Below are 24,480 nucleotides of genomic sequence, written 5' to 3'. Positions count from 1 at the left end.
AAAAGCCTTGTTGTTTCCTCAAAACTACGAGACAATTTAAGCAAAGAACATTATATGATGTACAACACAAAAACTTTAATATAAATTTTCTGATCGCACGTCGAACATAAAGGTCGATCACATTTGTAGGGTATTTTTAAATGCAGTTACCATATATGCTCAAAGTACGGTCGTATCGGGGTAATCCGACCGCCGGTGTCGCAGCCGAATCTCGTGACAAAAACCTTTACATAACCTTCCAAAGGCAACAATGTAACGTCACTGGATTGACGTTTGGCGTTGCCGAGTAACCGGCCACCACCCACCCGCAAAGGGGGCGAATCAGGTGCGAGGGGCAGGGTCATGTCAGGCTAGGCCAGAGCGGAGAGGCGGCTGGCTGGGCGAGTTGGAGGTTGGAGCTGACGTCAGCTGGCGGCTTTCGCTAAGGGTGAAATGGCGAGGAGCGGTAGGCCTCTGAGGAAGGTGCTGTGCGATGTATTCGAGTTTCCGGTTAACATTGCCCGGGAGAGGCCGACCAAGCACACCGTAAGGTAGTTTTTTACACTCGTTTTGATACGTCGGTAAGCACAGCCCCCTTCGCTCGGTTCCGAGCCGCCGACCTTGGAAAGTTCGCGGGTCGCTTTCGGTTTTCGATGTGAAAGGCTTTCCACAGATCAGGTTTGTAGGCGTTGGTAGGTCAGCGCCGGCCGGCAGAGGTGAAGAAAGAGGAAGATCTTTGAATCGTCAGGTTAAGATCTGAGAGAAACAGCGCGACTTTTAAACTATAGCGGTAGTTTCACGTGATTGTAATTATCCCTGACACCTTGGCTGCTCAGGATCCCTGTCACTCCGATACAGTATTCCTGAAGCATTCTCGCCTGAACAAAGGTAATGGTCGCTTCTGAAGTAGTTTATGGTTCAGGTTAAATTTATTTCAAACGTAGTTCAAAATAATGGGATAAAAGGTTCCCCATGGTAGGCTCAGAGGAAGCCCGAAGATATGGGATCAAGAAAACAAGGTTGTGTGGATTCAGAATTGGCTTACCTACAAAAGACAGATGGTAGTATATGGAGCGTATTCCACCCGGACGTCGGTGACCGGCGGTGTTCAACGGGGATCTGTTCTGGGACTCTTGTTTCTTGTGATTTTTTTTGAAGTATAAATTACTTGGATGAGGAGTTTGTAGATGACACGAAGGCTGGTGATGTGCATAATGTAGAAAGTGGGCTCAGATTACAATGGAATATTGATAGGATGTAGAGCTGGGCTTAGTGACGGAAGAAAAGTTGAATTTGAAGACAGGGTTAATAACAGAATTCTTAGCAGTGTGGAGGCCCGGGGATCTTGGGATCCATAGATCTCTCAAAGTTGCACATAAGTTGATAAGATGGTTAAGATGTATCGTGTGTTAGCGTTCATGAGTTGGGGGGATTGAGTTCAAGATATGCGAGGTAATGTTGCAGCTTTATATAACTCTGGTTAGACCACACTTGGAGTATTGTTTTCAGTTCTGGTCACCTCATTATAGGAAGTATGTGGATGCTTTCAAGAGAGTATAGAGGAGATTTACCAGGAGACATAGAACAGCCAGCACCTTTTCCCCCACAGCATAAATGGCTAATAGGGGGCATAATATTTAATGTGTAAGAGGAATATATAGGGATTGATGTCAGATGTATCAGTGATGTTGGTGCGGCTGTGACGAAACCCAATTTCCCTCGGGATCAGTAAAGTCTATCTATCTATCTATCTATCTATAGGTATTTTTTACACAGTGGTAGATGTATGGAATATGCCGTCAAGGGTGGTAGAGGTAGATGCATTAGAGACATTTAAGAGTGTCTGGGTACCCAGATGAAAGAAAAATGGAGAGCTATGTGGGAGGGAAGTATTACATTGATTTTGGAGTAAGTTGAAAGGTCAGTACAACATCATAGGCTGAAGGGTCTTACTGCTGTATGTTCTAAAAACATCAGCCGGTTTCAGTAACACAAACAAAATGTTGGAGGAACTCAGCCGTTCAGGTAGTATCTATGGAAAGAAATAAAGAGTCAACAATTCAGTCCAAGATCCTTCATCAAGACTGGAAAGGAAGGGGGAAGACCAGCTTTCTTTTGTTTATGCAGTAGGTGATCTATCACTATAGTAAGTGATAATATTTTAAGTTTGGTGCATATTTTTAAAGAACTAAGGTTTTTAAAACAGTTAAATGACTGCAGTGGTATAATCACAGTAGTGCAGCAGTCAGCACAGCACTTTTACAGCCTGGTATGTCGGAGTTCAATTCTGATGTCCTCTGTAAGAAAGTTTGTATGTTTCTTCCCGTGTCTGGGTTTCCTCCAGGTGTTCAGGTTTCCTCCCACAGTGCAAAGATGTACTGGTTAGTAGATAATTGGTCATTGTAAATTGTCCCGTCATTAGGCTTGGGTTAAATTGTTGGGTTACTGGGTAGCACGGTTCAAAGGGCCGGTTCCATATTGTACCTCTAAATAAATGAAATAATTTAAGTGAGAATTGTTAAGTTTTACAAACAATTAAAATAAAGGACTTGTAGTAAAGCAACATACATCAAAGTTGCTGGTGAACGCAGCAGGCCAAGCAGCATCTGTAGGAAGAGGTGCAGTCGACGTTTCAGGCCGAGACCCTTTGTCAGGACTAACTGAAGGAAGAGTGAGTAAGGGATTTGAAAGTTGGAGGGGGAGGGGGAGGGGGAGATCCAAAAGTAAAGCTGCATTGTCACCTAAAGTTACTAGTGATGCAGCTGTGCCACGGCTCTCATCCTGATCAGTTCTTAGTAAAATGTGTATATTATTCCCAATTTTTAGATCTGTTATTTTCATAAAATTATTATTCCAATCTTGATATGCAACTAATAGCAAACTGTCAAGCTGTGAAGTGGAGAACGTCAATAAAAATAGAGTAACTGTGCTCACTTGAGTGTGTCTGGGGAAGGAAGCTGCAACCTTGTAGCTGTGTAGCTGCTTGAACTGACTAATGGAACATATAGTTTGTGCATAGAAATAGGTTTCTTATTAATCAAAGTTCATTGGCAAGTCAAGCTGTATATGTGTGGGGAAAGGAATTGCTGATGTTTCGAGTTGAAGTTCTGTATCAGGACTGAGTGGGATATGTTATTAAAATGTAAATGTGATTCTCATTTTTTCATGCGGTGTCATTTTCATAGGATTATTGTTTCTTTCTACTTGTGTAACAAAGTTTGGTTCCAAAGGCAAAAGTGGTGACTCCTGGCAGAGGTGGTTGTGAACACTGAAAGTTTATTGAAGATGAATTTTGGTCATTTTGCTCAAAGGTTGATCGCATTATTGGTGGTTCTGTCATCTAATACTACACAATATTTTCTATAATTGTGGAAAAAGGGATGCAGTAAGAAAGAGTAATATGAAGGAATTTCAGCGAACAGATGTTGTAGTTAAAATTTTACTTCCCAGTTTGGCTGTTTTGGTATATTTGGTGTCTCGGATAGAAAATGTTCTGTGTTCTAATGATAACATTCCTCACCTCAAACAAAAAAATGGATTGGATATTTCAGCATTAGTAAGTGCTTACAGTTTCATTGTATTGAATCTTTTGGCTTGAATATTCATTAGGTAGTAATAAGAATAGATCATTATTATAGAACCATAGAACACTACAGCAGAGAAAACAGGCCATTTGGCCCTTCTAGTCTGTGCTGAAACTTTATTCGGCTAGTTCCATTGACCTGCACCCAGTCCATAACCCTCCAGACCTCTCCCATCCATGTACCTATTCAATTTATTCTTAAAGCTTAAGAGTGAGCCAGCATTTACCACATCAGATGGCAGCCTGTTCCACACTCCCACCACTCTGAATGAAGAAGTTCCCCCCAAACCTTTCCCCTTTCACCCTAATATATCCATAATTCTCATACCAGAAAGGCATGTGTAGAGCACTTCACTTTGCTTTTGACCAGGCTGTGTTGAGTAGCGGACTGTTATTTTCCATTCCTGTTGCAATTTTCTTTGGTGATACAGGTGAGATCACTAGTGCTTGTTGAATGTGAACTCAACAGAATTCTGTACTTTGAGCAAAATATTTTATACAGTTTTGATTTGTTAGCATTAATGAATGAAACATTTAATTTTGTAGCCCAGAAGTGTATAATATCCTTTCTGTGCATGGATGTGTGGGCTCAAAATGTGAGATGCTCATCATCATCTTGTGCTGTGCTGCAGGATGTGGGTGATCATGGTCTTGACCGTGATAGTTCTTGTCAAATTTTTCTACAGAAGTGGTTTGCCATCACTAGCTTCTTGGAAGTGTCTTTACAAGATGGATGACCCTCAGTATTCTTCAGAGGTTCTGCCTGCTGTTAGTGGTTGCATAACCAGGACGTAATATGCACCAACTGCTCATAGGGCCATCCACCACCTACTCCCATGGCTTCAAGTGACCTAGATCAGGGGGGCCTAGCAGGTGCTACGCCTTGCCCAAGGGTGACCTGCAGGCTAGCAGAGGGAAGGAGTGCCTTACATTCTCCTTTGGTAGAGACGTATCTGTACTGTGCCACCTATGTGAGACATTACCCTTCACAGATGGAATATAGCTGGAAGTTTTAATAAACTTTCAGAGATTGGAAGTCCTGAAGCCACAGAAAGGTGGACAAATCCCCTGGTCATGAATAGGTGTATCCTAGGATGTTGTAGAAAGGAAAAGATGAAATTGCTGGGGATCTGGCAGATATTTTTGTATCATTGTTATTCACAGGTGTTGTACTGGAAGACTGGAGAATGGCTGACATTCCTTTATTTAAGAAGAGCTGCAGGCACAAGTTAGGGAACTACAGACCAGTGAGCAGTGAGAAAATTCCAGGAAGGAATTCTGATAGATGAGATTTATTTGCAATTGGAAAGGCAACGACTGATCTGTAATAGGATGGCTTTGAGTGGAAAACTTGTTTTTGAAGAACTGGCCAAGAGGATTTATGAGGGCAGGCTGGTGCATGTTGTCTACATGGATTTTAGCAAGGCCTTTGAACTTGCATTAGTGTTAAAATAAAACTGGATGGACCTCTAAGCAATCGATTTAAGATGAAAAATGACAACCTCTGGCCACAGTCATGTAGACTTTCAGGACTAAAATCTAGGGAATGCAAAGATTTGGGAAAGTTATTTCACAGGATGCTACTTTTCATCCAGCAGTCCATTCGTTTCTATCCCTGTCTTTTAGCATAGTCTATCACGTAGTTCATGGCAATACAATCGCATGCACTTGTAAGGAAGTGGCACAGGGGATCAAAGTCAGTCGAGTTTATGATTGTGTGCAGAAGTTCACGTAAGCAATGAGATGCCTTGAAAAACTAATTTGCGGAAGCACCAAGCATGATACAAGCAGATTCATTAAAGAGCATAAATCAAACAAATTATACACTTTTTTTACAAAGAACCCATTTGATAATCATAGTCATACTTTATTGATCCCGGAGGAAACTGGTTTTTGTTACAGTTGCACCATAAATAATTAAATAAAACCATAAATAATTAAATAGTAATATGTAGATTATGCTAGGAAATCAGTCCAGGACCAGCCTATTGGCTCAGGGTGTCTGACCCTCCAAAGGAGGAGTTGTAAAGTTTGATGGCCACAGGCAGGAATGACTTCCTATGACGCTCTGTGTTGCATCGCGGTGGAATGAGTCTCTGGCTGAATGTACTCCTGGGCCCAACCAGTACATTATGTAGTGGATGGGAGACATTGTCCAAGATGGCATGCAACTTGGACAGCATCCTCTTTTCAGACACCACCGTCAGAGAGTCCATTTCCATCCCCACAACATCACTGGCCTTACGAATGAGTTTGTTGATTCTGTTGGTGTCTCCTACCCTCAGCCTGCTGCTCACAACAGCAAACATGATCGCAGTGGCCACCACAGACTCGTAGAACATCCTCAGCATCGTCTGGCAGATGTTAAAGGACCTCAGTCTCCTCAGGAAATAGAGACGGCTCTGACCCTTCTTGTAGACAGCCTCAGTGTTCTTTGACCAGTCCAGTTTATTGTCAATTCGTATCCCCAGGTATTTGTAATCCTCCACTATGTCCACACTGATCCCCTGGATGGAAACAGGGGTCACCGGTACCTTAGCTCTCCTCAGGTCTACCACCAGCTCCTTAGTCTTTTTCACATTAAGCTGCAGATAATTCTGCTCACACCATGTGACAAAGTTTCCTACCGTAGCCCTGTATTTAGCCTCATCTCCCTTGCTGATGCATCCAACTATGGCAGAGTCATCCGAAAACTTCTGAAGATGACAAGACTGTGCAGTAGTTGAAGTCCGAGGTGTAAATGGTGAAGAGAAAGGGAGACAAGACAGTCCCCTATGGAGCCCCAGTGCTGCTGATCACTGTTGGACACAGTGTTGCAAGCACCAACACATTTGTTCTCTGGAACAAATGAAAGCCTAAAACATAGTCCATTGTAGTACAAGGTGGGATAGTGTTGCTAAACTGGTGTAAGTCTTCACCACGTATGTGAAATCACATGAAGTTTGTTGGTATTGTCAAATGTGTGGAGGAAACCCCCCAGGGATGGACGCCAGCTCCCTCAGTTGATCAATATTTCTGTAATCGCTGAAGGGGTCTTCAATGACCTTCACAAACTGGCCTCTACTACTAACTGATGTGAAGACTTCTGAGTGCCCCACAGTCAAAGATGCCAGTTTTAAAACCAGTTCAGTTTACTTCACATAACAGCAAAGGCTGGCTGAACACACTTGACACAAAAAAAAGTCAATGAGCACCCAACAATATTCTGGTTGTAGTACTAAAAGCTTGTGCCCCAGAAACAGTTAAATTATTTTACTGCCATTCCTGTATTAGCAACTTGTTGGTAAGTACAGTAGAAAATTGACCGGATTAGTCCTGTCCAAAAAAAAAGCAGGATGTACCAATCCTGCCGGTTACAGTTTCATGAATCCACTCATAATCGAAACAATGGAATGTATTGTTGACAATTGGAATTTAACGATAACCTTGACAGTGCCCAAATTGGTTTCTGCCAAGATCACTCTGCTTGAGATTGCATTGCAGCCTTGATGTAACTAGGCATTAAAGAACTGAACTGCACTGATGAATTGACCAGTGGTAATTTCCATGGCTTGAAGTAAAACTGAATTGGCATCAATGATTGTTATTGTAGGAGGCCATTCTTAGGATATGACAGCAGGCTTTCTTTGGTGCCATGTCCTGAGTTACAACCTCCTTGATATTCTGTCCATTATGTGCATGGAAATGGAAATGTTCCTGTAGTGTTTAGTGAAGGTATATTCACATTCTTCTTGGGTAAGGTTTGAGGATTTAAACCCAGTGATGTTAAAGGCAGAGAATGAAGACAACTCCAGTTGCCGCCCAATGTGGGGAAACATATTTTTGGTGGTTGTGTTCCCAAGCTACTGCTGTCTGTATTTAGTAGTCTTTGGGAGGTACTGCTCAAGAATCTTTTCAAATTAGTGCAATACATTTTGCAGATAGTGTGTTGATTGTAAATGAGTGTTTAAATGTGCCACTCAAGTTAGCTGTTTAGTGAATGTGTTGTTTTTTCTTGTTGGAGCTACATCCAGGGAAGCTGTGCATAGTATTTGGGCTATGGTTGAATTTCTGCAGCTTGGCTGCTCTTCTGTTTTGTATTTTGCTTAATTAAAGAAAGCGTCCCATAGACCTTTTTAAACTACCTTATTCACTCATCCTGTTATTTCCAAGCATCCATGGATATATCGGCCAAGATTCCTTTGTTCTTCACACCACACTATTTCTTCTGTTTTGTTGTGTATCCCCTTGTTTATTGTACCTCTCCAAATGTGTCAAAGGTATTTCCTCAAACTTCTCTGGCCTACAATTAGCTGTAAATCATTAAATGTTTGAATGGTGGAGGTGGGAAGTTAACCTCCTTTCTGTCGTAAAACCATCCATCAAACAGTATGCTCTCCTTCCTGCTACTGCACCAATTTTCCCTTCTCACTTGGATCATAAGGCTTTTACTCTTTTTAATCCATTTACATTGCAAGACCTTGTTGAACATCTATGCAGGCTGTTGCATGTATTTTCCTTGTTGAATCTTCTTGTTACCTCCAAAGAATTGGAATAAGTTGACCAGACATAAACTTTTCTTGATATGTTGGCTTTCAAGTTAAAATACAGGTGACAATTTTGAATAATAAGTAGACGGAGGCTGTGTGATTGTGGAACCATTTCAGATTTAAACGTGTTTGGGAGTTTTGATAGCAGTTGGGTTGTAGTGAAATGGACAAAAACCTCAAGATAGATTGAAGTAGAAGATTTGCCAAAGTGTATAGACACAACAGCATGGAATCGCATAGGATATTGTGATTTTTTTCATCCCCCCCCCCCCCCCAACAGTTTGTTTCGTCTGAGGAATTGGCTGTAGAGAGGTTATGGAGCAAAGGTCATGGCAGTGTGTGGAGACTATTCCATTGGTCTTGCCGAGGCTTACTAGGTGGTGGTGTCTGCTGTTTCAATGCTAGATACCAGGAGAAAATTGAGGGCCAGGAGTGGAAACAGCTCATCAGGATGTCGTAACTATATATTTGGAACATGCATGTAGACTGCTTGTACAACCTACCTTGTCATGGCCTTGCACATTGCCTGCCTGCACTGCACTTCCTATGTAACTGTAGTACTCTATTGTGCATTTCGTTATTGCTTTTCCCTTGAACTACCTTGATGTACCTATGTGATGAAATGATCTGTTTGGAAGGCATGCAAAACTTCCATATCTCAGTATGCCTGACAATAATAAACTAATATACTAATCTGACCTTGTAGAGGCATATTGTATGGAAACAGATGTTTAGCCCACTCAGTCCATGACAGCCATCAATGTCTACACTAGTACCCAATTTCTAGCCCTCATCCCAATGCCTTCAAGGCAGTGGTGTTAATAGCTCATCATCTAAGTACTTCTGCAATATTATGAGATGTCTGTTTCAGTTTGTGTGTTTTAGATTTCAGTGATCCTCTTGGTAGGAGGAAATCAAATCTTCCAAATTCACTCTACATTTCCTATCTATGCCCTCTGGTTATAATATTTCTACCACAAGGAATAATTTGAGGCGTACCCATCAGTACGCCTCAAATTTGTGTACCTCATCCAGGTCCTGTCAGTCTTCTTTAGGTAAAGGATCTTCATAGCTGAAATACTCCATCCTGGTAATATCCTGGTGAGCCTTTTCTGCACCCTCACCAGTGCAATCATATCCTTCCTATGGTGTGGTGACCTTAAATGCATGCAGCATTTCTTCTGTAGCCGAACTAATGTCTGCAACATCCTGCTCTTCCATTGTATACCCTGAGCAATGAAGATCGGTATCTCCCATGCCTTCTGAAATACTTCATGTACCTGGGCTCTTGCCTTTAGGGCAGCGGTCCCCAACCACCGGGCCGCAAAGCGTGCAACCAGACCACGGGCCGCGAGCCACGAGGAAACAATATCATTTGGCGATATGCAATGATATGAGTCAGCTGCACCTTTCCTCATTCCCTGTCATGCCCACTGTTGAACTTTAACGCACTCGAGGTCATTAGTGACCCAAAACGTGCAAAGGAATGGGTCCGTGACTCATTTGTGAATGCCCCCGGTGAATCTTCCATGTCAGCGCAGGAAAAAGATCAACTCCTTGAGCTTGCAAATGACGATGGGCTGAAAAGTATGTTTGACATAACATCTCTGCTGGCATTCTGGATCAAAGTCAAGGCTGAATATCCTGAGATAGCCATGAAAGCACTGAAAACGTTGCTTCCATTTCCAACATCTTATCGCTGCGAAGCGGAGTTTTCTGCGATGAATGCAATAAAAACTAAATTGTGGAATAAACTGGACATAAGGAACCCCCTTCGAGTATCGCTGTCTCCCATCACCCCTCGATGGGACCGTCTTGTTGCAGGGAAACAAGCCCAGGGCTCCCACTGATTCAGTGATATTGGTGTGTTGTAATGATTTTATATGTTCATACGAGGAAAATATGTGCTGTATGTTTAATATCCAAACATTACTTAAAATGTTATGATGCTATTGACTTATAAGTGATTTATAATTCAGTGGTCCCCAACCTCCGGGCTGCGAAAAATGCAGTGGTACAGCGGTAGCCGGAACGCACCCAGCACATCTTTAAGAAAAAAGCCGAAATAAACAAGCTAATTGATTAGGTGCCGCCCGGCACGTAAATATCGGCCCAGATCAGAGGTGATTGCTGACTGCGTCGCCTCTGATCTGGGCCGACATTTACGTGCCGGGCAGCACCCAATCAATTAACTTGTTTATTTCGGCTTTTTTCTTAAAGATGTGCTGGGTGTGTTCCGGCCACTGCTGTACTGCTGCATTCTTCACGGCAATGTTTCGGCCCACGGCCCGGAGTTTTGGGACCATTGTTATAATTGACTTATCACTATATTCATGCGAGGAAAATATGCGCTGTGTGTTTAATATTAAATTCGTTAAATAAACTCCTTTAGAAATGAAATTGAATGTATTAGCCACTTATAAGTGACTTATCACCTATACCCCGGTCGGCCGGTCCGCAAGTATATTGTCAATATTAAACTGGTCCGTGGTGCAAAAAAGGTTGGGGACTCCTGTTTTAGGGGTCCTTGGAAATGTATACAAGGTCACTATACTTCCCACAGTTAATCTTCCAATGTCAGAATTACCAAAAAAATCTTTGATAATACTGCTATCAATGGACTACGGCCATTTTCAATTAAGAAACAGATTGCTTATAATAATGCATTCTGATAATCTCCATAGCATCTTCTTGAATTATTGGAGCCTCCAGATTAAATTTACTTTTCAAATAAATATTAATCGTTTGCAGCACTTCAGTGCTTTCACATATCTGTTCAGTTAGCGATCTAGCTCCTTTTGTTTGATCTGGATTGTATGGTTATGTTATAAAGAATCATAGATGTCAAATGTTGCTATATTTATTTTATTTGGTCGTCATCTTGTGCAATTTGGCTAGCTTGCAATTCAGTTATGACTTCAATGATTACTGTTAACCTTGATGCAAACTTCACTTGGTATACAGGTGAAATTGGCATTGCTTTCATTGACATTTTAATTTGCTATCAGCTCATTTTTGTGAGGCTTAATTACAATGGCTAATGCAATAATGGTTTGAAGAACTGACACGAAGTTCAACAGTCTATCTGGATAATTTTACATAACTTCATTAAGAGGTAATTAATTTCAAATACTTGCTTCATGGAATCAGAATTAACTAAATCTGCATAAATGTTTGAAGTATGGGGAATGTTTTAAGAGCTTTACAAATTAAAAGTTTTAAAGTTCCTTTACACCTCTTTGAACTGATTTTCCTCCATCCCCGCAATAACAACGAGCAGTACTGATAATAAAAAAATGCAGATTCTAAAAATCTGAAATTTAAAAATAGTGCTGAACATACTTACTGGGATAGCAGCATCTTAGGAGAAACAACTGAATATTCTTGATGACCCTTCGTCAGTCCTGGATTGGTGAGATAGTAAAAGGGCTTTAAGTTGCAAACGATGGGAGGGTTGGAGAAAATATAGGGAAAATCTGTGACTGGATGGAGCCCAAGGTTCTCAGAGTATAATGTTCTTGGTGCTGTCTGGTTAATAGATAAATGAAGGCAGTGTTGGAGATGGAGTAAGGAATATTAAGCTAGAACTGCGAGGTGAATATCACAGCAGTGTCATGAAATCTGGAACAAGTGCCAAAACAGAGGCGGCAAGGCAGCACCTCTACTTTCTTATAAGTTTGCAGAGGTTTGGCATGTCATCTGAAACTTTGACAAACTTTCATAGATGTGCAGTGGAAAGTATCCTGACTGACTGTATCATGGCCAGGTATGGAAACACCAATGCTCATAAATGGAACGGCCTACAAAAAGTACTGGGTGCAGAGCAGTCCATCACAGGAGAAGCCCTCCCCTCCATTGAGCACATCTACAAGAGGCATTGTCATAAGAAAACAGCAACCATCATTGGGGTCCTCCACCTCCCAGGCCGTGATCTCTCCTCACTGATGCCATCAGGAAGGAGATTCAAGAGCCTTGGGTACCACACCAACAGGTTCAGGTACATTTATTACCTTTCAACCATCAGGCTCCTGAACCACCAAGGGTAATTTCACTCAACTCAACACAACTGATTCCACAATCTATGGACTCACTTCCAAGGACTCTGCAACTGGTGTTCTCAATATGATTTATTATAATTAGTTGTTTATTTTTGGATTTGCAGTTGTAAGAGGCTTCATGGGGTTGTAGACTCAGCTGGTTCCAACATATGCACAAGCCTCCCCTCAATCGAAGTCATCTTCCAAAGGTGGTGTCTGAAAAAAGGCAGCATCCACCATCATCTGGGACATGCCCTCTTTTCGTTATGACCATTAGGGAGGAGGTTTGGGCACCTGAGCACCCACACTCAACATTTTAGGAACAGCTTCTTCCCCTCCGCTCTCAGATTTCTGAATGATCTATGAACCCATGAATGCTACCTCGCTATTTATTTATTGTATTGTAACTATAATAATTTTTGTGCCTACGTTGCACTGCTACCACAATTTTCATGATTTATCTTCCCCGATGCTATATCTTTATTCTTTAATTTTGTGCATACCAGCTACGCTGTTGTGAAGAGATTCATTTTTTTGCTGCATTCTGGATGATTGTTGAAACACTGAAAACATTCAGTGGTGAATCATTGAAGGCAAGCTAATGGTGACTTGGCGTTGATACCATGCCGAGTGGTATTGGAAAAGCAGGAATCCACAACTCAGCTGCCTTCAAGCTACTATGTAATAAAGGTGCTTTAGAATGAGCAGGAATAGTTGAAATTGCAGTCTAATCAGCCGTGATTTTGTTGGATAGCCCGAGAGCCCAAGTGATGTACTTCTAATCCCAGTTCATTTGGTTGTATGTTAATTGTAATTCTGTTCATGTTAAGTGAGATAGTGAGCATTAAAATTCAAAAATAGCTAATAGATCCTGAATAAAATGCAATAAAATAATATGCAGGGGGAAATTTTGATCCAAATCAAATATAATTTTGTTTAGTCTAATGCAGTAGTAATTATGAGCCAAATTCAACTTGTTTAAACACCAGAATACACATTGTCATATTTAATAACTAAGTTTCTGTTAATAGGTATCTAGCTTCTTGTGGCATTCTAATGAACAGAGTTTCTACACTCAAGACACCAAGACATTGCCTTGCACAACAACGAAATTTCTTCAACATTGCTGGTCCCCTAATAAACAAGAAGAAAGAGTATTCTGAGAGACGAGTAATGGGGTTGGTCACTTAAATATCATCTAAATTTCTTTTTTTCATTTACTAGCATTAGTGTTAAATCTCATTTGAATTTCTATCTTTTTATTTAGGTTTTCCATGCTGGAAATGTATAATGTTGTTTCTGGTGTTGCTGACTACAAGCATTTTGTACCATGGTGCAAGAAATCAGATGTCATATCTAAACGCTCAGGATATGCGAAAGCTCAATTAGAAGTAGGATTTCCACCAATAGTTGAACGATACACTTCTGTTGTGACCCTGGTACGGCCACATTTAGTTAAGGTAAAGTTCAGTTTTAAAGTTTGGTGGCTTCTCTTTTTCATGAAGTAAAACAATTGATATTTAAATGGCCCTATATTGTCATTGTTTTGTTTCTTCCGAAGATATTAATCACTTATTGAGATGGGTACTGTTCAATTCCACCAGCTGGTCAAGATGACCAGTGCTTCTGTGAACCCAGGTAATGTGATTTGAGAAGATATTGCAGAAGAAAAGCAACACTAACACGATGTCTACATTTATACAGTGCATTTTGAATATCAGGCTATGATTCAGTTATCCCTATTTTCCCCTACAACACTGTCTCTCCTAGGTGTAATTGAACCAATTATAATATCTTTCAATGTCCCAGCATGCAGCACAGACGAGTGATCATGTTCAGAACTTTCTAGGTTTGATAACTTGTTGATAAATTTGATGAGTTTGCTTGGTGTCTTACAAAAATAAGTTTTATTTTGTGTTAATGTTGTGATGTGAGCCAATATTTTCAGTTCATATTACCTAATCAGAAGAAAAATTAATTTATCATTGTTATAGAACATATAATTTCAATAAACTAAAAATAATTTGGAGAGAGTTAAATATGAATGTTAGGTACCCCATGGCAAAGTACTGTCTGGAATTCATTTCCTTCTTAAAATTTATATTAAGTAAAAGTTCCTCCATTACTATTTCAGGGTTCTGTATCACCTCCTGATCTTGGCAAGGATGCATTTTGACCATTTCCTTGAGACCATTATAAAATGCTTTTTTCCTCCTCTATGACAACTAATATACAAGAAAAGTACATTTCTGGTACATTGAAAAATATTCTTGGCCTTAATAGAAGTCATTGAACAGAGACTGGAAAAGAAAGCAGAGATGATTTCCCTCCACCTCTTTGATGCTGAATTGAAGCCTGCATTTTCCCCTCCGGCTTCTGGTTCTATACAGTGAGCAAAAGTTCAAACTTCTTTGTCTATTTGATTCAGTTTTCCACTTCTGTTACTTTCAGAGTCATTAGACGGATATCCAATTTGTTCACTTGTATGTGTGAAATGTGTGTCTGATATTTCTAATGTTCCCCCGATCAAATTGTTAAGTATTTGAACGCAAAATTGGATGCTGTAGCTGGAAAATGTAACATTTCCACCCTTTGTTTGTTATAGACTTTAGTTTCTTATCACTTGTTATCTGACAACAGTAATGGCTTGTGACCTGCTCTTTGACTTCTGAAAACTGCACTTACAAAATAGCTGTCAGATGGAGCTCAAGGTCCATTAACGTAGCTTGCATGTGTGATATCCTGCACGATCAAGGACTGGTGCCAGATCTGTTTCTACTTGGTGACACATCTGCAGTTTTACCTTGTGGAAAATTACTATCACGAAGTCTTTCCTCTCATTTTGACTACAGATTTTTACTTCCACCTCTCCTTGCATCCTTATAGTTTACTTAATAGGCTAGAATCAATGGCAGCATGACTAATTGCTTTTTCAGGTTATTCTATATCCACACTTTATTTTCAAAATAAATTTCTGTAGGCTTAACTTGCAATTGGAACCAGAATGAATGGGAAAGAACATGGAAAATACAGCTATAGAGCACAATGTAGTTGTTATGGCATTGGTCTAGCAACCAAGGGAATGTATTGCAGGAATTCAATAGCAAGTTATGAAATTTACATGGTAGTTTTCGTTAGCTGTTACTTCTAGCCCATATTATCACCAGCCTTTAGCTCTTCGATTGAATCCTGGATGCCAAGTGCCATATGATCAATTCTTAATGAATTGTTTTGTAATATGTGCAAAAAAATCATTAAATGCAATCCTATCATGGACAAATTTTGTTTTATGAAAATTGAATGTGCTAACTTTTAAAGTGGAAGAGTTTAAGCAAAAATAAGTCAATTGTAGAGTTTTGTTTTACCCATTAATTGAAATTCTCGCTAAAACATTTATTGTAGGCATCTTGTACAGATGGGAGACTATTTAATCATTTGGAGACAAATTGGCGTTTCAGCCCTGGAGTTCCTGGATATCCAAGGACCTGCACTGTGGACTTTTCGGTAGGCCACATGAGACTTGCTGCTTGTGTTCTAATTTTAGATTGACATTAACTTTGCGAAGTAGTGTCAATTTCCTTTTGAAATCAAGAACCTATAACTGTTGAATTCAACCTAGTGTAATAGCTTCTTGGAAATCCCATGTTATCCTGCTTCAGAATATTCGTTCTTTAAAATTATTATTAGTGTTTGAACTAATTGAAAATGGAACTTAATAAATTGACTTGTAAGAAGAATCATAAAACCCACTGGATTGATTGGCAAGACCCAGTTTTGATTATCATTAAGCCAGCTACCAAATCATGCTAGCAGTGCAGAGTGGGAGAAAATGAAAAATTTTTGCTTTGATTTTTTAAATATTTTAAGCAGTTAAGTAAATTCCAGTGGATTATAACACTGACAAATTTGACCTCCCCCATCTTCTCATTTAATTCATGTGGTGTATTTTCTGTCAGACCAGAACTTAAAATTCAAAATGGATTGCAGATATTAAGCCTTTAATAGGTCTAGACTGTTCCAGAAAAAATGGCTATGAAAAAGATTTTGTGCCATCAGAGTATATGTCCAATACTATATAACTACTTTGTGTATTCACCCAGTCTTGACTATCAAACTTTCACTCACAGCTCTTAAAGGATTTTTTCCAAAAAAAAACCGTGGAACATAAAACAATATAGCACAGGAACAGGCTCCTTTTGGTCTGCTATGTCTCTGTTGACCATGATGCCAATCTAACTAATCACATTTCTCCGTGTTGTCTGTATCTCTATATCCCACTTACCTGTCTTAAGTACCTCTTCAAAATCACTGTCAAATTTGATTCTTCTACCTCCCTGGCACTGTTTTCATCCTGCTGTATTCAAAGTTCACTAATTTTCTTATTATCTGTGATCATCTACTTTTTCTTAATCATTTATTGTGTATGTCACAAACAGAGGAAGCCTCAGCACTGATCCTTGCGGAACACCAGCAGTCAAAATCTCCATTCAGAGAAACACCGTCCATCACTTCACTACGACGAAGCCAATTTTATATCCAGCTTACCAATTCACCCTGTATCCACTGTGATTTAATCTTCTGGAACAGCCTACCGTGAAGGACCTTGTCAAATGCTTTACTGAACTCCAAGTAGGCAACATCCATTTCTCGTCTCTCTCTGTCTCTGGCTCTTCATTTCCCCCCACCTCTCCCAATTTTATGCTTTCATCCAAGATCCAATATTATCTTTGTCCATAAATATCTCCTGGCCAGGCTCATTTCCTAGGGCAAGGTCCCTTCCCTGGGTGGATTATATTCTGTTTCATCAAACCCTCCTGGATGCACCTGACAATTGTGCTCCATCTAAGCCCTTGGTCCTGAGGGAGTTCCAGTCAATATTGAGGAAGTTAAAATCAGCCTCTGCAACTACTCTGTTGTTTTAATGTTTTTTTTTCCATGAACTGTTTCCCTAGACCTTGATGGCTATTGGCAGGCTATAGTATAATCCTATCACCTTTCTCTTTTCTGATTACTATCCTTACAGCCTTGCTGGATGAACCTTCCAAGATGTTTATTCTTGAAGTTCAGCTTTGACGTTCTTCCTGATCACTAATGCAACTCCCCCACCTCTTTTATATTCCCCTCTATCACACCTGAAACATCTAAATGCTGGAGCACTGAGATGCAAGTCTTACCCTTCTCTTAACCTAGTTTCTGTAATGGCTACATCATAGTTTCATGGCAATCTAGGCTCTTAGATCCACTGCCTTGTCCGTTACACTCCTTGCATTAAAATAAAAACACTTCAAAGTGTCATTTCCACTGTGGTCGCTAACCTAGCCCTTTCTGTTATTATTAGACTTACTTGACCTAACCTTGACCTTACTTCCTCCTCACTTTCTCCACTTGCACATTTACTACTCTGGATCCCAGCTTCCTGCCTCACTATTTTAAATTCTGCTAAGTAACATTAGCAAACCTCTCTCTGCAAAAATATTGCTGCCCCTCCAGTTTAGGCACAGTCATCCTTGTATATTTTCCACCTGCCCTGGAAGAGAGTCCAACAATTTGGGTATTTATAGCCCTGTCTTCTCCACCAGCCTTTGAGCCATCCGTTCAACTGTACTACCTTCCCATTTCGTGCTTAGTGAACATGTGACTGTGTGGGAGTAATCTAGAGATTACAGTCCTGGAAATCCTGCTTTGCAACTTTTTGTCTAGCTCCCTAAATTCACTTTGCAGAACCTCATCCCTTTTCTTCCCCATGTCATTAAAACCAATGTTGACTGGCTTCTGGCTGCCTTTGCTCTCAAGATGACTTGTGCCCACTCAGAGACATCATTTACCCTGTCATCAGCAAGGTAACGCACCATCCTGGAGGCGCACTCTTGACTGCTAAATGCTTATCTGCGCCCCTGATTAAACAATCTACTATCACTACCAATGGGTTGTGATGGTATCTTTTCTTCTTCGTGTTGTAGTCTTGCATGGAATTCTGAAAGCCAGAATACTGAAGGGCACCAGGCCATAATAACTACATCTGGATGGGCAACAGAATTGAGGAGGGGGTTGTGGGATCTTCCAGTATATTTAAATTGGTTTAAATTTAAATTCTAGGTTTTAAATGCAATTTATTTATGAACTGTGGATTATCCTCTGGCTCATGTGGCAGGTGCACATTTAATGTTTCCAGCTTTGTCTTGGCAATGGATGAAAGCAGCCACTATTTCCCAACAAGTCCCTGCTGATCAAATTAGCTGAAGATGAGTATTACCCACAATTGAAATTTGTTTTCAGCTGTGAGAAGCAACCTTTTGTTTTCATATTCATGCCACATGTCGTCATTGAGGCACTTCTGGTGGGAGGAAGGTGTGTGTGTGCACGCGCGCACGCTTTGGAGTAACAGTGATGAGAAGTACATCATCCAATGAATTTACTCTCAATCCAGCTGCTGTTTATCCTAACATAAGTGATGACCTATTTAAAATTTTAGTAAAAATGACTACAATCTTGAGGACAGGACTACATTAAGTATATAAAACAAACATCTTTTTAAAACTATACTTTAATGCTGCTCAGTATTCAAAGTTCAAAGAAATTTATTATCGAAGTACATATACAGTATGTCATCTTACACTACCCCGAGATTCATTTTCTTGTGGGCAATCACGGTAAGTACAAGAAACACAATAGAATCAATGAAGGACTACACCGGACATGACAGACAACAGCCAATGTGCTAATTCAAAAAAAAGGGAAAAAAATAATAACTAAATAAGCTTTAAATATCGTGAACATGAGATGAAGAGTCTTTGAAAGTGAGTCTGTTCAGTGTGGGGACGAATGAAGTTATCCTCTCTGGTTCAAGAGCCTGATGGTTGAGAGATAATAACTATACTTGGTCGTGCAGTTCCTGAGGTACTACTCCTGATGGCAGCAGCAAGAGAGCATGGCCTAATTTGTGCGGATCTTTGATGGATGCTGCTTTCTTGCTACAGCGCTCTGTGTAATGTGCTTAATGGTGGGGAGGGCTTTACCCATGATGAACTAGGCTGTACCACTACTTTGTGTAGGCTTTTCTGTACTAGGGTATTGGTGTTCCATACCAGGTCGTGATGCAACCAATCAGTGTGCTCTCCACCACACATCTATAGATGTTTAACAAAGTTTTAGATGGCATGCTGAATCGGCACAAACTTCTAAGAAAATAGAGGTGCTACTGTGCGTTCTCTGTAACGGCACGCGTGATGGACCAGGACAGATCCTCTGAAATGATAACATCACGTTACATAAGAAATAGAAGCAGGAGTAGGCCATCCGGCCCATTGAGCCTGCCCCCCCATTCAATAAGATCATGGCTGATCTGTCCATAAACTCAGCTCCATCTACCTGCCTTTTCTCCATAACCTTTAATTCCCCTACTATGTAAAAACCTATCTGTTTCTTAAATATATTTAGTGAAGAAGTCTCAACTGCTTCCCTGGGCAGAGAATTCCACGGATTCGCCACTCTCTGGGAAAAATAGTTTCTCCTCATCTCCGTCCTAAATCTTCTCCCCTAAATGTTGAAGCAATGTCCCCTAGTTCTAGTCTCACTTACCATTGGAAACAACTTTCCTACTTCTATCTCATCTATCCCTTTCAAAATTTTGTATGTTTCTTTAAGATCCCCTCTCATTCTTCTATATTCCAGAGAGTATAGTCCCAGGCAACTCAATCTCTCCTCATAGGTTAACCCCTTCGTTTCTGTAATCAACCTGGTGAACCTCCTCTGCACTGCCTCCAAAGCCAGTATATCCTTCCTCAAGTATGGAGACCAGAACTGCACACAGTACTCCAGGTGCGGCCTCACCAGTACCCCGTATAGTTGCAGCATGACCTCCCTGCTCTTGAATTCAATCCCTCTAGCAATGAAGGCCAACATTCTGTTTGCCTTCTTAATGAATGACCTGTTGTACCTGCAAGCCAACTTTTTGCGATTCATGAATAAGCACTTCCAAGTTCCTGTGCACAACAGCATGCTGCAATCTTTCATCATTTAAATAATAATCTGCTCTTCTATTATCCCTTCCAAAGTGGATGATCTCGCATTTACCAACGGTGTATTCCATCTGCCAGACCTTGGCCCACTCACTTAACCTATCTATATCCCTCTGCAGACTCTTCACATTCCTCTGGACAATTTGCTTTTCCACTCAGTTTAGTGTCCTCAGCAAATTTTGCTATGCTACACTCAGTCCCCTCTTCCAAATCATCAATGTAAATGGTAAACAGCTGCGGGCCCAGCTCCGACCCCTGCGGCACCCCACTCACCACTGACTGCCAACCGGAGAAACACCCATTTATACCAACTCTCTGCCTTCTATTGGTTAACAATCCACTATCCATGCCAATACACTTCCTCCGACTCCATGCATCTGTATCTCATTTATAAGTCTCTTGTGCGGCGCCTTATTGAATGCCTTCTGGAAATCTAAGTATACGATATCCACGTGTTCCCCTCTATCCACTGCACTCATTATGTCCTCAAAGAACTCCAGTAAGTTTGTCAAACAGGACTTGCCCTTTCTGAATCCATGCTGTGTCTGTCCAGTGGAACCACTCCTTTCTAAATGTTTTGCTATTTCTTCCTTAATGATAGCTTCAAGCATTTTCCCAACTACAGATGTTAAGCTAACTGGCCTATAATTGCCCGTCTTTTGCCTACATCCTTTTTTAAAAAGTGGCATGACATTTGCTGTCTTCCAATCCTCCGGGACCTGCCCAGAGTCTGGAGAGTTTTGATAAATGATTACCAACGCGTTTACTATAACCTCCGCCAATTCCCTCAGCACCCTGGGATGCATCCCATCAGGACGAGGGGACTTACCTATCTCCAGGCCCTCTAGTTTGCTCATCACTATCTCTTTGGTGACAGTGAAATTATCGAGGTCCTCACCTCCCATTTTTTCCGTAACATCCTCCTTTGGCATATTAGACGTGTCCTCGACCGTGAAGACCGACACAAAATAGTCGTTCAATGCCTCAGCCATTTCCTTATCACCCAGTATCAATTTCCTTTTCCTCTTCCGCTTTATATATTTATAAAAACTTTTGCTGTTTTTATATTTTGTGCTAATTTACTTTTGTACTCTATCTTCCCTTTCCTCATTTCTTGTTTAGTTTTTCTTTGTTGCTTTTTAAAGTTTTCCCAATCCTCCAGTCTGCCACTACTCTCTGTGACTTTGTACACATGTGCTTTTAATTTGATACTATCTTTTATTTCCTTAGTAATCCGAAGGCTGGCTCTCCCCACACTTACTGTCCTTACTTTTGACTGGAATATACTTCTGTTGAGCACTGTGAAAAATCTGTTTGAAAGTATTCCACTGTTCCTCAACTGTCCTACCAAGTAGCCTGTGCTCCCAATCCACATTAGCCAACTCCTCCCTCATCCTGTTGTAGTCTCCCTTGTTCAAGCATAATACACTAGTTTTGGATCTGACTGTTTCATCCTCCATCTGTATGCGAAGTTCAATCATACTATGATCGCTCTTTCCAAGAGGATCCCTGTCTACAAGATCAATAATCTTACCTGTCTCATTGCACAGGAATAGATCTAAGATAGTATTTTCCCTTGTAGGTTCACTAACATGCTGCTCAAGAAAGCCATCATGGATGCATTCTATGAAGTCCTCCTCAAGACTTCCTTGACCAACCTGATTCACCCAATCTATGCAGAAGTTAAAATCTCCCATGACAACTGCCGTTCCATTCTTACAAACCTCAGTTATTTCTTGGTTAATCGCCTCTGCCACTGCAATATTTTTATTAGGTGGCCTATAGACAACTCCCACCAGTGATTTTTTTTCCCCCTTTACTATTCTTAATCTCTACCCAGATGGACTTAACATTCTGCTCCGCAGATCTTGTATTGTCTCTCACAATCGCCCTGATATCATCCTTAATTAAGAGCGCCACCCACCTCCTTTGCTTTTCTGCCTGTCTTTCCATATTACCTGATACCCTTGGATATTTAATTCCCAGTCATCTCCACCTTGCAAGCAGATTTCTGTGATGGCCACTAAATCATATGCTTTGGTACTGATCTGTGCCGCAAGTTCACTAACCTTGTTTCTAATACTGCGGGCATTTGGATAAAGTGCCCTTATACTTGTTGTCCTTTCAGAATCTAGTAACCTATGCAATTTTTGCTTTTTACTTTTGTGCACTCTACTCTTACTTTTTTCTTCACTAACTCTAGCTTTGGTCTCTGCTTCAAGTCCCTCTTCTGTGTGGGTTCTCATCTCCCTGCCATATTAGTTTAAAACCTCACCAACAGCACTAGCAAACAATTTCCCTAGGACATTAATCCTGGCCCTGCCCAGATGTAGACCGTCTGGACGGTACTGGTCCCACCTCCCCCAAAAGTGGTTTCAATGCCCCAAGAATCTGAAACCCTCCCTCCTGTACCACCGCTCAAGCCACATTTTCATTCTAGCTATCCTGCTATTCCAACAATGGTGAGCATGTGACACTGGTAATAATCCTGAGATTATTACCTTTGAGGTCCTACTCTTTAATTTATCTCCTAGCTCCCTAAATTCAGCTTGTAGGCCCTCATCCTGCTTTCTTCCTATATTGCTAATACCTACATGCACCACGACAGCTGGCTGCTCACCCTCCCCTTTCAGAATGCCCTGCAGCCTCTCTGAGACATCTCTGACCCTTGCACCCAGGAGGCAACACACCATACGGGAGTCCCGTTTGTGGCCACAGAAACTCCTCTCTATTCCCCTTACCATGGAATCTCCTACCACAACAGCTCCACCACACTTTTTCTTGCTCTCATGCGCAGCAGAGCCACCCATGGTGCCATGATCCTGGCTACTGCTGCCTTCACCTGATGAGCCATCTCCCCCAACAGACTCCAAAGCGGTATATCTGTCTTGGAGGGAGGCGACCGCAGGAGACTTCTGCACTATCTTCCTGCTACTACTGTTCCTGTTGGTCACCCATTCCCTGTATTTCCTTAGATCCTTAAACAGCGGTGTGACCAACTCACTCAATGTTCTTTCCACAACATTCTCAGCATCTCGGATGCTCCAAAGTGAGTGCATGCGCAGCTCCAGTGCCGTCATGTGGTCTATCAGGAGGTGCAGCTGGACAGACTTCCTGCACACATAGTCTTCAGGGACATTGTCAGCCTCCCTGAGTTCCCACATGGCACAGGAGGAGCATGGCATGGGTCTGAGCTCATCTGCCATGACAGAGCAACGGATGTTAGTGGAAGAGGATCACGGGAGAAAGGGAAGAGTCCACTGGGGAAGTTGAAGACCGTTATCTGTGAATCTCTGCAAATCAGTTCTTCGCCTTGACCCTTCTTCGCTGATACCCCGTTTGAGCCAAAACTCCCTCACTCTGCTGCCCGCTCCGAACGTTGCCCGCTGTATATGGCAGTCATCTTTTTAAACTCTTCCCGCTCTCTACTGGCTGATGTCACACACCTGCGCAGTCTTGCCTCTCCTTACCTCGAGTAGTAAGATGCCTTCTCTCCGAAAATCCTTTCAGCCGTTCCACTCTCCACCTCTGATACCCTGATGAGGACTGGTTCATGGGCCATCAGTGGTGTCGGCAAACTTAAAAAAGGCATGGGGGCTGTGTTTAGCCTCACAGTCATGTATAAAGTGAGCAGAGCAGGTGGCCAAGCATGCAGCCCTGTGGTGCACCTGTGCTGAGATGTTGCCAATCTGAAGTGACTGGGGTCTGCAAGTGAGGAAATCGGGGATCCAGTTTCACAAGGACATATTAAGGCCTAGGTCTTGAAACTTGTTGGTTAGTTTTGAGGGGATGACAGTATTGAATGCTGAGCTGTAGTCAATGAAGAGATGTTTCAGGATTGAGTGAAGAGAAATGATGTGGCTTCTACTGTTGACCTCTTGTGATGGTAGGCAAATAGGAGTGGATCCACGTGGCTTCTCAGGCAGGAGTTGCTGTGTTTTATCACTATCTTCTCAAAGCAGTTCACCAGTGGATGTAAGTGTTACTGGACGATAGTCATTGATGCAGGTTACCATGTTGTTCTTTGGTACTGGTATAATTGAAACTTGCTTGTATCTCAGATTGCTGAAGCAAGGGATTAAAGCAGTAAATATCAAAGGGAGTGGTTACATGTCCTAAGAGGGCACTAGGAGAAATGGAGAAATAGAGGTAATCGGGGGGCATTCAAGGTTCTTGAGGGGGAGGTGGTAAATGGCACCCTAACTTGAGGTATGATACCTGACTGGTTGTTAGTAGAGCAGGCACTTCCAAAAAAAAAAAAGGATGAGGGAGTGGAACGCAGGAAGAACCATAGCTCTGCAGGCTTCGCCTTGCCATTCCTTTGTGTACCGGTA

The 24,480-nt window shown here is 41.4% G+C and overlaps 1 protein-coding gene across 2 annotated transcripts in view; it reads left to right on the top strand.

Moving 5' to 3' along the window:
* coq10b (coenzyme Q10B) overlaps positions 1 to 24,480 on the top strand; it is a 56,317-nt gene that overhangs the window by 18,913 nt on the left and 12,924 nt on the right. Inside the window, exons 1-4 of one of the 2 annotated variants that reach the window (XM_063051937.1) lie at positions 345 to 530; positions 13,160 to 13,306; positions 13,396 to 13,588; positions 15,531 to 15,632. In XM_063051937.1, the coding sequence (XP_062908007.1) occupies positions 433 to 530; positions 13,160 to 13,306; positions 13,396 to 13,588; positions 15,531 to 15,632 (540 nt within the window). In that variant the 5' untranslated portion in view covers positions 345 to 432. Of the gene's footprint in view, positions 1 to 344; positions 531 to 13,159; positions 13,307 to 13,395; positions 13,589 to 15,530; positions 15,633 to 24,480 lie in introns of those variants that run through there. The other variant, XM_063051938.1, reaches the window with a different exon arrangement.

This window comes from Mobula hypostoma, chromosome 6, assembly GCF_963921235.1.
Source record: "Mobula hypostoma chromosome 6, sMobHyp1.1, whole genome shotgun sequence".
In the NCBI taxonomy this organism is placed as follows: domain Eukaryota; kingdom Metazoa; phylum Chordata; class Chondrichthyes; order Myliobatiformes; family Myliobatidae; genus Mobula; species Mobula hypostoma.
This window is presented reverse-complemented; position numbering and strand designations above follow the sequence as displayed.